A 12,967-nucleotide genomic window follows, 5' to 3' on the forward strand; every position below is an offset into this window, starting at 1 on the left:
GTTATATATTTTGCAGTCCATTTATTGAGAGCCTAGATTCTCATGGCTATAAGTGTGTATGCCCTAAATCGTTTTACTTAGTCGTTATTACTCAGCCCTCAGAATTTATTCCACCAACTTTAACTAATGAAATGTTTTAAAAGCTTGAGGTGCGTAAGACGTTTAAGATGTATTTAAATATGTAAGTTTTGAACAAACTTAGTGCCCCATCTTTATTTAATCTTTTAACGCTTGAAACATTTCACCACAAAAAATTATAGATATTTCCCTACTAGACAGTGTTCACTAACATCGAAAAAAATATCAAAGTTATTTTTTAATTAAAAACAATAGAATTACAAAAGAATAGTTTAAAGAACAGAAAAGTCCTGAGGCGTTTCAACTTTTTCCGACTCCGAATTCTGTATTCCACTATCGAACGAATGTTCTGTCCGCGAGAGCTCAGCTTTCTTAGCTTTACTTTTAGCGAGGCTGCTTTCTGAGTCTACTTTTGCAAGGCTGCTTTCTAAGGAATCTTCATCAAATGATCCAAAGTATCCACTTTCTGGCTTTCTTGGTTGCAAATAACACTCACTGATAACGTAATCAGGTATTTTAGTGATATTTTGATAGAAATGTTCGAACTCTGAGCCTGATTTTAGTTTAGTAGTAATTTCTATAAAAGTAGGGCGTTTCTTCGTTTCTCTTTGGAAACATCCTCGCATTATTTCACGAATGATCTTTGGGCATTCATTTGGTGGAGTGAGGTGAGTACCCCTGAGAATAATTTTCACAGCCTAAAATTAAAATAAGTTGTGAGCCTTAAGGTCTAAATGGAAATTTATAAAAAGCTCCCTCCCATTGGAACATTTCATGTAATAAATTTATTTCTTACTTAGTTTTTAAGCTAATAGGTTACTTGGAATGAGTAAAACAGCATACCGTTTCCCTTCAACAACCTATTCCATGTTCCATTCAAATAGTACCTATTCAAGTTTGCACCCAGGAGAAGGATTACGGGGTTAGAACTCCTCCCCTCCCCAAATTTTAACCGACCCATGAAAATGTAATAAAATGTAGTAATAATTTTAGTTTACGAACAAATTTTTGATGAGTAATTTTTTTATTGTATGACCTCCCCCCTGAGAAAATCCCCCACCCGGACAAAAATCCTTCCTGGATACGCCTTTGAACCTAATTCTAAGTATGCCGTTACAACAATCAGTGCACAAAACTCAAGAGCACAAGCTTAAGTGCACAAATATTGTCAATTATTTCTTCAATCAGCCACATTCCAATTCAGTACTATCGTGAGGAACAGTTTTTATTTCTTTCCCCTAACAATTATCATTTTTCCCCTCAAAATCATCACTGGTTGCATAACATTGACTAAAATAAATCAAAACTATAAATAAGTTTTATGCGTACAAATTTAAAATGGTCCTTTTTTTTCAACGAAAACTAAACCTTCTTGTCAAAAAGTACTACAAAGTAAAATTTTATCTTCTAAAAATTGTGCAGCTATTGACAATGGTGAAGATATGTCACAAATATCGGTCAAATATTTCACCAACTGGTCATATTCTTGTTCAGTGCCACCGTGAGAAATAGTTTTATTAGTCCATTTTCCCGCACAATCATCACTGGTTGTGAAAACTGAACCTTCTTTTCGAATAGTATTTCAAAGTGTAACATTGACGTCTAAAAATTGCGCAGTTATTGATAATGGTAGAGAAGCAAATTACTCCCACGTCATTTAAGGTTAATTCTACACACTTAATTTGCCTTAAATTATATATATAAAAAAATAAAATAGTTACAATCCCCCTTCCGATGCCTTTAACAAAAATTAAATTTCCAAAATTAAAATTTCCAAAATTTAAAAATTAAAATTAAAATAATTATATGTAAATGTCGATTAAAATAAAACCGACTAAGACCAGTTGGCTAGAGAAATCAGAAGAGAATTCGGTTAAGATCGAAGACCAGGGATAGACTACTGTTATTGGTACCTTGCTATGAGACAAATAATGTGCCCAACAAAAGTTATTGTCATTACTTGAAATCCAACTGGTTGAAGAAATCAGGAAACCCTTAAGAGTAGCAATCTGCTGTGTCACCCCTTTCTCTTCTGAGCTTTTGAGTCTAAGCTTTTAGTCAAGAACGTTTTACACATTCTTATCAGGCAGAAATAGAGAATCGGACAGACGTACTCATTTCTGGCGGATAAACTGAAGTTGGTGCTTCGGTACCCGGGATCGGGCCTCAATGGATCGAGGTTCAACCTGCTAATTCCACTACCCAGGAAATTTGAAAATATCTAAAATTCCGTGTACAGGCTGCTAATCTCAGTGATGAAGACAATTAATCAAGTAATGTAGATAAGAATAATGTAGATACCGTAGTATATTAAATGGGAACCGCTGCGATCATGACAAGCTAAATAAAATTATACTAGGAAAAAGAAGTTGATTATATATGCGGAAGAAAAAAGGAACAAATCTTCATTGATGTGCTATCTCCTTTCCCTTCCACCCAAGAGCTGAAAATGTAAATTTATGAGAGCAAAATATTTTATGTGCTATATAGAATTCATGGTGGCTCTAACCAAGGAGCGATGCAAGAAAAAATGTACCCCACCCCTCAAGGCCTCATTAAAAATTGTCAGAACTGAAACTCAACTTAGTGGAAATCCTAGGGTACCGTAAATAGAAAGCTAATCTAGTGACAAGCTGCGGTGGGAGCTTGCAAATCCTGGACCCAAAGGTCCCAAAATTAGTAAAGGGCCATCCCAATTTAAGATTCCACGGGGCACCGGCCCAGGTACCAAAGGCCCAATTTTAGTGAGAACCTAGTAATGGCCGCCACTTAGCCAAGATGGAATTCTGCACATAGTTGATTCTGAATACGAGTATTCTAAGATGTACAAACACTTTTTTATTTAAAAAATCATCAAAGTTTAACATCTTACGCTAATTAAATTATGTAAAAATAGGTACTTAGGTATTATACCGAGCATATTGTTGTTCTGGATCTGTTTAAAATCGTTTTCTCTGTGTGCATACGCAGACAATCAGGTTAGTCTGAGTGAGATAAACTGCTATGCAAGTATATTTTAATTAAATATTCAATATATGGAGGTGGTTGGTTAGGTATTTAATATATTGCGCCCTAGGCGGCCTGCTTCCCATAATTCTCTGTTGTAGTTTCCATAATTTTGTAACTAAAGTTTTATATTTTCATGATATTTTGGTATATTTCATTATGATTACCCTAACTTCACTTCTCGAGTGCAGTCGGTATAATACTCAAGTACCTAAAAATAGGCTAGGCGGGACTGGCCTTACCAAGGCTGCTCTGTGTTGTAAAATTTCCCATTAGCTTACCATGGCCTAATTTCCCTGGCCTTACCAAGGCTGCTCTGTGTTGTAAAATTTCCCATTAGCTTACCATCCTATTAAAGAAATAAGATTCAAGTATGTGTACCTCTTCATTGGAAAATCCATAATATGGTTGTTTGCCCCAAGAAAATATCTCCCATAACACAATTCCATACGACCAAACGTCAGATTCTAAAGTATACCGTCCATATACGATCGCTTCTGGTGCCATCCATCTTACAGGTAAAAGTTTAGAACCGCCCACCTGGAATATATAACATTATTACCAAAGAGTATGGGCAGCTTATAACAGTGGCAACTGGCGCTAGTGTCGACAAAAATAACTATCAATGCCATCTAGCGTCTGGCGATACTTGGTATTTTTACCAGTATAATTTTAAGAATATTTATTTAATTTGTGTAATTGATAGAATTAGGGTGGTAATAAGTGTTTGATCTCAGTTCCCAACAAAAAAAAACGATTATATAGCTTGAAAAAAAAGTCAAGTGTCGCTAAACGGTAGATGGCATTGATAGTTTTTCGTAGACACTAGCGCCAATTGCCACCCTTATAAACTACCCATACTCTTTGATTGCTACAACATATTTTACTTAGCGTCATCACATAAAAATCAGTAAAACGATAAGAGAAGGAACCCAATTATTTAGAAGCTCAGGAACAAAGAGAAAACACTTTTCTATAACTTTCTATGCATGCTTAGGGGGAATAAAATTAAGATTGCAGATATTACACCAAAGAGTCTTGAGTTTATTAGGATTATCAAAACTTTGGGAAAAACCTTGTGTTCGCAACTTAAAAAATAGATACTATAAAATTTAAGAAACACCAGTTCTTCCTTCTTTGAAACTAACCAGCTCAGCCTTCTTAGGTCAATAAGGAAAATTCTGTTGATTAAGAAGAAAAACCAGCAAAATTTTCTCCAAAGGAAACATACACAGTTAAGTACAAGGAATCCTCTACCGCGCTTATAGAGCCGTACAAAATTACTCAATGCGGTTCTAGGAACAAGCATTAGCGTTTCTAGAGTCTAGGCGTGGGCGAGGGGGTGGGGGAGAAGCTGCCACCTCTCCCAGTTTTTTTTAGATCTGACATTAAATCCCCTTTATTTTATATTACGATCCTATTTTTTTGTATACCTTGCCTTCCCAGTTTACAGGGCCTTAAACTGTTACTGGTGGAAAGTACTTGTTTGATTTTAAATTGACCACAGTCTTGAGATTGCTGCCAATCTGGTTTAAAACATATGTCGTTTACTTGCAGCCTTCAATAAACAATCCAAGTTTGCCAAGACAAATAAACAAAGTATTCGATGACAGGACCATGAGATGCTTCTAAAGAAAGCAGAGGGAAGCAAATTCACTCACAAGGGGAAAAAGGGAGGGGAATCAGTCGCCTTCATATCCTTAAAGATCCAAAAAGAGGAAAATCTTATAATATTTAGAGAAAAACGGAAAACTCCTTGGACAAGTCACATTTTCTCACAAACAGAAAGAGCATGAAAGATGGGCAGTTTGGCACGAGAGCCAACTCCCCCTAAGAAAAGACTGCATTTTCCAATTATCCCCGGGTTCATTTCGTATAAGATCTACCAGGTCACAAATCCACGATCTCAGATTTTGATAGAGCTGCAGGTTTATTCTGTTCATGAATGTTAGCCACTATTTTTTGCTGAGGGGGAGAGGTGTCTTTGCGGTTAGTCAAAGTTTTTAAATTCTGACTCTTCTATCATGGAAAACGCCTACAACAGAAAACAATTTATACCTTGAAAGTATTTTTGCATAAAATATAGATCAATTATAAAAATAAATCAGTCAATACTAATTTATTTCTCTGGAAAATAATTTATATTATTCCTGTTTACAGTCTAAATTCGATGAAATCATAAAATTTTCTTTTTAATAAACATGTACTACTGCTACTAACAACTCACTGCACTATCAAGCGGCCTGAAGCCGACAAAGCTACAGTTCCCCTGGTAGGAGCTTAAGATCTTTTCTTACGACATCGTACCACCCAATTCGGGGACAACCTGCTTTTAGTTTGGCCCTAGACGGTTAGCCGACAAGGATAATCTTTGGAAATCTGTCTCATCATTTCTCTCATTAAAGCCCTAGAGAGCCTATTAACCACATTTTTCATAGAGCTTACTGATTGAGATACGATCAGTTAGTTGGGCACCCAAAACAATCCTTAAGCAATTTCTCTGGAAAATATCTAGCAAATCCTCCTCCGTTTGGAGTGCCCACGCTTCAGATACCATATTTGCGGGATATAGCCACGTTTTCGTGTAGCTTACTGTTTTAAATACGGTCAGTCAAACAGGTACCCGAAAGAAACTGCTGTCAGCTGAAAACATCTAACAAACCCTTCTCCGTCTTTCGGAGTGCCAACATTTCCGAACCATGCTTGAACACTGTCATAACTGTAGCTACTAATAGTTCAATCTTGGTTCGCAGACTTATCTTCCTATTCTTCTAAACTTTTTTTAATGTGAAAGAACCCTGGATCTAGGCTATTCTACTTCTAGCATATTCGCTGCACCCACTATCTTTCTTAATAATATTACCTAAGCTGTCACTTCTTTACCTTCACTTATTCCTAGTCTTAGTGACTTAATAAAATTAACATCAATTTTTAAACCTATTCTTGCACCCTGAACCCGCAAATTCCGTTTTTTAGAGCTTCTTTACTACTAAACCAAGTCGCTGCTTACTTACAGTTCATTACTAGAACCGTTTGATAAAATTTTAGTTATTTTGTGTTAACATTTTATTGTCATAGCTTTTTGTTGTTTTTTCCCAAAAATTTCAGTGATAATCAGGTTTGAACCTATGACATCTTCATGCAAAGTCAAATACTCTACCACTGGGCTGCGTATTGTGTGTATACTAGTATTATATGTGAAAATTATGGGCAAATTGAGTAATTTATATTTTTTAATGTGAAAGAACCCTGGATCTAGGCTATTCTACCTTTAGCATATTCGCTGCACCCACTATCTTTCTTAATAATATTACCTAAGCTGTCACTTCTTTACCTTCAATCAATTCCTAGTCTTAGTGACTTAATAAAATTAACATCAATTTTTAAACCTATTCTTGCACCCTGAACCCGCAAATTCCATATTTTAGAGCTCCTTTACTACTGAACCAAGTCGCTGCTTACTTACAGTTCATTACTAGAACTGTTTGATAAAATTTTAGTATTTTGTGTTAACATTTTATTGTCATAGCTTTTTGTCGTTTTTTCCCAAAAATTTCAGTGATAATCAGGTTTGAACCTATGACATCTTCATGCAAAGTCAAATACTCTACCACTGGGCTGCGTATTGTGTGTATACTAGTATTATATGTGAAAATTATGGGCAAATTGCGTAATTTATATTCCGTTCCCCTGGGACTATGGAGGTCATTTCATAACCGAAAGCTTGATTATTGAACTTTTCAAACAGTTCGTGGTGTTACTATCGACCCGGCTCAATAGTAAATGAAACTCTAAAAACGGATTTTTGATGCTAAAAGATACATCAAAAGAATCGAATTTTCACGCTGATTTTAAATATATAAGTTTCATCAAATTTAGTCTTTGTCATCAAAAGTTACGAACCTGAGAAAATTTGCCTTATTTTGGAAAATAGGGGGAAGCACACCCTAAAAGTCATAGAATCTTAACGAAAATCACACCATCGCATTCAGCGTATCAGTGAAACCTATAGCAAACATTTCAAGCTCCTATCTACAAAAATGTGGAACTTCATATTTTTTGCCCGAAGACAGATCACGGGTGCGTGTTTATTTGTTTGTTTGTTTTTGTTTTTTTCCCAGGGGTCATCGTATCGACCAAGTGGTCCTAGAATGTCGCAAGAGGGCTCATTCTAACGGAAATGAAAAGTTCTAGTGCCCTTTTTGAGTGACCAAAAATATTGGAGGGCACCTAGGCCCCCTCCCACACTCATTTTTTCCCCAAAGTAAACGGATCACAATTTTGAGATAGCCATTTTGTTCCGCATAGTCGAAAACCATAATAACTATGTATTTGGGGATGACTTACTCCCCCACAGTCCCTGGGGGAGGGGCTGCAAGTTACAAACTTTGGCCAATGTTTACATACACTAATGGTTATTGGGAAGTGTACAGACGTTTTCAGGGGGATTGTTTTGGTTTGGGGGTGGGGTTCAGGGGAGGGGGCTATGTGGGAGGATATTTCCTTGGAGGAATAAGTCATTGGGGAAGACAAATTCAATTAAAAGGGTGCGGGATTTTCTAGCATTACTATAAAAAAAAACAAGGAAAAAATAAGCATGAAAAAGTTTTTTCAATTGAAAGTAAGGAGTAGCATTAAAACTTAAAACGAACAGATTATTACGAGATTATTACGCATATGAGGGGTTCTAAAAATACTTTAGCATAAAGAGCGAGGTATTTAGGATGAGATAAATACCTCGCTCTTTATGCTAAAGTATCTTTAGTAATTTCAACTATTTATTCTACGGCCTTTCTGATTCAGGGGTCATTCTTAAAGAATTGGGACAAAACTTAAGATTTAGCGTAAAAAGCGAGGTATTGATGAGGTGACAAACCCCCTCATATAAATAATAAAAAAATAAAAATATACAAGTTTGTTACGTAAGTTAATTCTTAAGTTACGTATATTTTTTATTAATAAAATTGTTCATTAAAAATTAAAAGTTCTAGTTGCCTTTTTAAGTAACCAAAAAGTTGGCGGGCAAATAGGCCTCGTTCCCCACCCCTTAATTCTCAAAATCGTCAAGTCAAAACTTAGAGAAAGCCATTTAGCCAAAAAAAGAATTAATATGCAAATTTCATTTTAATAATTTATGTGCGGAGAGCCAAAATCAAACATGCATTAATCCTAAAACGTTCAGAAATTAAATTTTAAAAAAATATTTTTTTTAACTGAAAATAAGGAGCGACATTAAAACTTAAAACGAACAAAAATTACTCTGTATATGAGTTGTCACCTCCGCAATCCCTCGCTCTTTACGCTAAAGTTTGACTCTGCCACAATTCTACTTTTTAAAACAATTAAAAACTTTAGCGTAAAGAGCAAGGCGTTGAGGAGGGGACAACCCATTTCATATACGGAGTATATGAATTATACTCCGCACGCACCCACGTACGGTGCGTGTATACCCTCCCACGCACATTTTCTCCCACGCACTTTTTCACCGAAGACATCCAATGAAAAGGCTATCAGCCCATCCCAGAGGTGGGGCAAGGGCTGTAAGCTATACAATTCGGCCATTCTTTACATATAGAATTTGTTATTGGGAAAGAGAGGCATGTTTGACCTTTTCTATAAAAAAAAAAAAAAAAAAAAAAAAAAAAAAAAAAAAAAAAAAAAAAAAAAAAAAAAAAAAAAAAAAAAAAAACAGTCAAAGGCATTCAAGGCATTCAGGTGAAGTTCTCAGGAAATGTTGAGGGGAGTATAGAACCAAACCAAACACTGTGAATGCAATTTGTCAAAAGAGCGTATTCCAAGAGTGACTCTGAGCATTAAGCTGGAACTTTCAGGGAATGATGGGGAAATAATCGATTGCTAAAAAGGCAATAAGCGCACGTTACTACTTCTACTAGCAATAGTCCTACCACCACCACTACTACTATTCCTACTACAACTATTATTTTTGTTGCAACTACTACAAAGGCTGTGAAAATTTCAGAAAATGTTGAGAAAGAAGTTGAATTAAGTCAAAACCGGTCGCCCAACCAAAGCAATATCTTACTACCAAATCAACCAAATTGATATTACCAAAGCAATATCTTAGGTAATTCATCACACGCTCTCTGCATGCAAAGTGTCAAAAAGGCACATCTCAGGAATGGTTAAGGGTATTAAGTTGGAACTTTCAGGGGAATAATGAGGGGGATGACCAGTTGACAAAACGGAAGTGTGAGCACATAACTACTACGATTACATTTTCGATTTTGATTACTACTAAGGCTAAGAACATTAAGGTGAAAGATTCAAGATGTGTTGAGGGGGGAGCTAAACTAAATTAAAACAAACTATGTGGAAATAAATTTTTAAAAGGGCTTATCAGCTGTATCTTAGGATTGATCTAGAGCATTTAATTGAAGAAACCATGACACGATGATAGGGATGCTCAACTGACCAAAAGACAATATGTGAATACTATTGTTATTACTGTTACTGCTACAACAACTAAGGCTAATAGTATGAAGGTAAAATTATCAGGGAATATGTTGGGGGAAGTTGAACTAGATCAAAACGCACATTACTTATGTAGGTTTTCAAAACAGCTTATCAGCAGCATCTTAAGAGCGGTTTGGATTAAAAAAGTTGAAACTTACGAGGCGATATTAGTATATTACTGCTATTGCTTCTACTAAAATTACTACTACTACTACTACTACTGCTACTATTACTATCATTACTACTACTAAAGCTAAGGATATTAAGCGTATTAACAAGCTAAATCAAAACACACTGTGTGCATGCAGGTTGTCAAAAGGACATATCAGCAATGTCCGAGAAACGGTTTAGGGTATTCAGTTGAAACTTTCAGCTTGTGTTGACGGGGATGTTGAAAAAACAAACGGTGGTATGTACACGCTGCTGCTAATACTACCACTAATACTACGGCTATTGCTACTACTGAAGTTAAAGATATTAAGGTGTAGCTTTCAGGGAATGTTTAAGGGGATGTGGAACTAAATAAAAACACACTATAAGGTTGTAGATTATCAAAAGGTGTACCAGCAATAATCTCAGGAAGAGCTTAGAGCATTAAGTTGAAACTTTCAGGGTATTTAGAGGTGGTTTTTAACAGACAAAACGGAACTATGTTCATACTGCCACTACTACAGATATTAAAATTACTGCTACAAGTGAGGCGAATAGTATTAAGTTGAAACTTTGGGGAATGCTTAGAAGAATGTTAGACGAGTTTCAACTTAAACAAAATATACTATGTAGATAGAGGTTGTCAAAAGGGCATACAAGCAGTATTTTAGGAACAGCTTAGAGCATTAACTTGAAAGTTTCAAGTCGTGCGGAGAGGGATATTGAACTAACCAAAGGTACTCCATGCACTGCACATTGGTACTACTGCTACTGCTGGTACTCCTACTACCATTACTACTACCACTGAGGCTAAGGGAGTGAAGCTGAAACTTTCAGGGAATGTTTAGAGGGATGTTGAACTTAATCAAAACACACTCCGTGTACGCAGACTGTCAAAAGGGCGTATCAGCAACATGATCTAGAGTATTGAGCTGAAAGTTTCAGGGCATGTCAAGGGCGATTTGAACGAACCAAAAGGTAATATTTGCATACTACTACTACTACTGCAAACACTACTACTACTAATGCTACTACGGCTAATGCTAGTAGTACTACTAAACCAAAGGGTATTAAAGTGAAACTTTTAGAAGATGTTGAGGAGGATTTTGAAATAAATCAAAGCTCATTATGTCGACTCAGGTTAGCAAAAGGTCATAACAGCTTTAATACCCTAAGGTGCTGCAAGGATATTGCTAATGCACTCGTTGGATAACCCACATGTGCATAGTATATTCCAATTCAGTTCAACACTGCCTTCACCATTCCATAAAAGTTTTGTTAATAACCTTACCGTTAGCAATAGTAGTAGTTATTTTAGCAAGAGCATTGGGAGTAGCATTAGTAGTACCAGTAATAATATTCACTTTGTGCCTTTTTGGTCTAATTGAACATCCCCTCCTCATGTCCTGATAGTTTCAGCTTAATAATTTAAGCCATTTCTTAGATTTTGCTGACCCTGATATGCCCATTCGATAACCTGTATGCAAATAGAGCGTTACGATTTAGCCAAACTTCCCTCCAACAGTGTCTAAAAATTAGAAGTGGATACCATTTATCTTATTAATAGTGGTGCTAAATAGCAGAAGCAGTAGTATACTACTACTACTTCTAGTTGTACTATGCAAATGATGCATTTTTAATAGTTCAACACACCTCTCAACATGCCCTGAAAGTTTCAACCTAATTCTCTATGCTGTTCTTGAGATACTGCTGATATGCCCGTTTGACAGACGGCATACATATAACATGTTTTAGTTTAATTAAAATCCCCTTCAACATTTCCTGAGAATTTCTCCTCAATACATTTAGCCTTAGCAGTAGTACTAACAGTAGCAGTAGAAGTATCAGTACTAGTATAAATATAGTACCTTTTGGTTGCTTCAATATCCCCCTCAATATGCACTTAAGTTTCCAACTAATGCTCCAAGGTGTTCGTATTATATAGTTCTTACACTTTTTTAATAACCTGAATTGACATATAGAGCGTTTAGAAATTATTCTTATATTCTTCTAAACATTCCCACATAGTGCCTGTTGGTTAGTCCAATATCCCCCCTAACAAGACCTCAAAGTTTCAGCTTATTACCCTAGACCCGTGATTCCCAACGTCGGGTGCATGGCACACCGGTTGTACATGGTAATATTTTGGTAATATTTGGGCATGGTAATATTTTGGTAGGTTAATGGGCAGGAAGTGCACCGTTTGGCTGACTATACTTTAGAGCCTTAATTTTGAAAAATAAAAACATTTTTCATGTGAATAACGTCATATTCATATGCATTTAAAGAGTAAAAAAGATAAACGATATACCCCCTCTTATTTGAGGGGAATAAGAGTATTGTGATTCCAACTTGTAGTTATTCGTGAATAAAAAAACCCTGAAAAATGTGAATGTTAAACTAGTTCACAGAACTTGTTGAAATTATTCTACATAAACTTCAACACACAAAATACCACGACCGAATCAGCATGTGAAACGTCTCTTTTTCATTATGCATATACACCTCTAAGTGTTCTTTGGGATCGCTTGTTTCCCAATAGTAAGTAATTCGAGGATTCGTTTGTTATACAAAGATTCGCTATGCGGTTGAGAAAATCCTACAAAATGAACTGAAAAAAGTTCGACGAAATGTTAAGATTTATGATTTGTGTATAGCTTTGTATTCACACCAAACCCCCTTTATTTTAATTAATCTTTATAAAGAAAGTAGTTCTTTCCTTTTTAGACTCCTTTTTCACTATTGAGACTTTCCAGCTTTTCTAATCAAGTTTAGATAATTATATTTTGAACACTTAGTACCATACTTCAATTTATGTGCAACATAGATATTCGAAATTATGATTATTGAGACAACAAACCTTATAATAATCAGAAGCATAAACATCTCTGCTCATCCCAAAATCCGCGATCTTCACAACAAAATTCTCGTCGACCAAACAATTCCTGCAGGCGAGGTCACGGTGGACAAATCTTCGGCGAGAGAGGTATTCCATTCCAGATGCTATCTGCCAAGCAACTGAGAACAGATCTTCCTAAAAGAAAGTTTACAACATGATGTTACTGCAAAGTTCAATTGTCATTCACAAATAATTTCATTTTTTTCTCTGTTTGAGAACTGTATACTGTCATTTTTATTGGTATTGTCAATTGTCATCCAAAAGCTTTTTTTCTTTTTTTTTGAGAAATATACTTCCTATTATCAATTTTAATTGACATTATGTATTGTCCTTCAAAAGCTTTTTATTCTTCTTCTTCCT

The 12,967-nt window shown here is 35.7% G+C and overlaps 1 protein-coding gene across 3 annotated transcripts in view; it reads right to left on the minus strand.

Annotated features, from left to right (window-relative positions):
• Positions 1-303: 303 nt before the first annotated feature.
• Positions 304-12,967, minus strand: part of LOC136034846 (tyrosine-protein kinase transmembrane receptor Ror-like) — a 75,850-nt gene continuing 63,186 nt past the window's right edge. For all 3 annotated transcript variants that reach the window (XM_065716310.1, XM_065716309.1, XM_065716308.1), the window contains 3 exons: positions 12,569-12,742; positions 3,466-3,624; positions 304-776 (listed from right to left, as the gene is read on the minus strand). In XM_065716310.1, coding sequence (XP_065572382.1) covers positions 351-776; positions 3,466-3,624; positions 12,569-12,742 — 759 coding nt within the window. In that variant the 3' untranslated portion in view covers positions 304-350. The remainder of the gene's footprint in view (positions 777-3,465; positions 3,625-12,568; positions 12,743-12,967) is intronic.

The sequence above is a fragment of the Artemia franciscana genome, chromosome 13 (genome assembly GCF_032884065.1).
Source record: "Artemia franciscana chromosome 13, ASM3288406v1, whole genome shotgun sequence".
In the NCBI taxonomy this organism is placed as follows: domain Eukaryota; kingdom Metazoa; phylum Arthropoda; class Branchiopoda; order Anostraca; family Artemiidae; genus Artemia; species Artemia franciscana.